At 37.9% G+C, this 1,879-nt stretch overlaps 1 protein-coding gene across 1 annotated transcript; it reads left to right on the plus strand.

The window, feature by feature from the left end:
- The first annotated feature begins 611 nt into the window (after positions 1-611).
- On the plus strand, positions 612-1,573 carry LOC135948964 (uncharacterized). Its single transcript, XM_065498418.1, has 2 exons — positions 612-1,187; positions 1,364-1,573. The coding sequence occupies exons 1-2, from the start codon at positions 612-614 to the stop codon at positions 1,571-1,573; spliced, it is 786 nt and encodes a 261-aa protein (XP_065354490.1).
- Positions 1,574-1,879: the final 306 nt, after the last annotated feature.

A 1,879-nucleotide genomic window follows, 5' to 3' on the forward strand; every position in this document is an offset into this window, starting at 1 on the left:
CCCCTCACAAATAGTTAGCAACCCCGCAGATACCCCCTCTACTTCAGCTGCTGCTGCAGCAATATTGCGTCAATCGTATTCTACACAGCTACAGTCCACTACATATAACTCTGTAATTCTTGGTACAGCTTTGGTTGATGTTTGTGTAGGAAATGTACGTTGTACTGTAAGAGCACTTATTGATTCAGCCTCTGAAGCAAATTCATTTCAAAGAAACTTCAGGCTTCTCTGGCAATCCCCACAAAAATATCACACACTAATATTACTGGGCTAAGTGGTTCATTATCTGCTACTGCGAATAGAATCTGTAATATTACAATAAGTTCACCTACAGAAAAACTTTTCAAAACTACAACTGACGCGTATGTCGTCAATAAATTAACAGGAGACTTACCCTATTAGAAAATGTCTTTAATTATTAGTGCAAAATTTTCTGATCTGCCCTTGGGTGATAGCTACTCTTATAAAACCCCAAATGTTGAACTATTGATAGGTTGTGATGTGTATCCTAAAATCATAGGTCTCTTGTTGCTCAGCGTACCATTTTCGGATGGATTATCTCAGGAAAAATACACTCCCCTACACCCACTCTTAATTCTGTGTCTTCATATATGAATCATCTTGACCTAAACAATCAACTAACTATATTCTGGGAACTTGAAGAAGTTCAAGAAAAACCTACAATATCTACTGAAGATGTTTTCTGTGAAAACTTATATAAAAATACAACTTTTAGAGAAAATGGTCGTTTCGTAGTGGTCCTACCCGTTAAATCCGAATATACTGATAATATACCCCTCGGCAACTCTCGCAACTCAGCCCTAACTCAATTTCTTAGAAATGAGAGTAGACTTAAAAGGAACCCACAATTAAAACACGATTACGACAAAGTAATTGAAGAATATTCACTTCTCAATCATATGATCACCGTAATACCAGACTTATCTGCTCCCCCTAACTCTTCGTTCTACTTACCCCACCATTCTGTGCTCAAGCCCGAAAGCACAACCACGAAACTTCGTGTTGTATTCAACGCATCTAGTTCCACTTCATCTGGATTAAGTCTGAATGACGTATTACATCCCGGAACAGTTTTACAGCAAGATTTAACTGTGCTAATTACTCGTTGGCGTTTGTTCAAATACATATTTAATGCTGACATCGAAAAAATGTATCGGCAGATACTGGTAAACTCACGTCATGCCCCTTTTCAAAGGATTTTATTCCGCAATTCAATACATGCTAGTCAATGTATTTTGTTGTTGTATCAGACATATGATTTGTTGTATTTTTGTTTGACAATTCGGAGAGTCTCGTCTCTATGTTAATTCTCTATGACTTTTACTTTAACCCTTTAACACAGCCTTTGCGAGAAAATGTCACAAAACGAACCGTACTATCAGATATTGCAAGATTGTTTGACCCAGCTGGATGGCTGGCCCCAAAGATTGTTGTCGCAAAAATGATTATGCAGCAGATTTGGAAGGACCAAATCGAATGGGATGAAAACTTAAAGCCAGAAACTATGCGCAGTTGGCTTTTATTGATATCAAAATTGATATCATCATTTTGATCTCAAGTTAATTTTGAGAAATGTGAATTACATCTCTGGACAGATTCAACTATCGTGTTGGCCTGGTTACATAAACACACCTCGCATTGGAATACATTCGTCGCCAACAGAATCACTTTTATAATAGATAAAGTAGGAAATGACAGATGGCGTCATGTTTGCTCTAAGGATAACCCAGCCGACTTAGGTTCTCGTGGACTTACGGCTAATGAATTGGTAATGATTTGTGGTGGTATGGGCCAACATGACTCAAATTACCCATTTCACAATGGCCTTCAGTACTGCCAGTTGTAAAAACTCATGAGG

Source organism: Calliphora vicina, chromosome 1, assembly GCF_958450345.1.
Source record: "Calliphora vicina chromosome 1, idCalVici1.1, whole genome shotgun sequence".
Classification (NCBI taxonomy): Eukaryota; Metazoa; Arthropoda; class Insecta; order Diptera; family Calliphoridae; genus Calliphora; species Calliphora vicina.

What these genes read in the sequence shown, in the direction of transcription:
- LOC135948964 (XM_065498418.1), top strand. Translation starts at nt 612, where the DNA reads ATGAATCATCTTGACCTAAACAATCAACTAACTATATTCTGGGAACTT. An exon ending in AAATGTATCGGCAGATACTG is followed by an intron (nt 1,188 to 1,363) that starts GTAAACTCACGT and finishes CCTTTAACACAG; the next exon opens with CCTTTGCGAGAAAATGTCAC.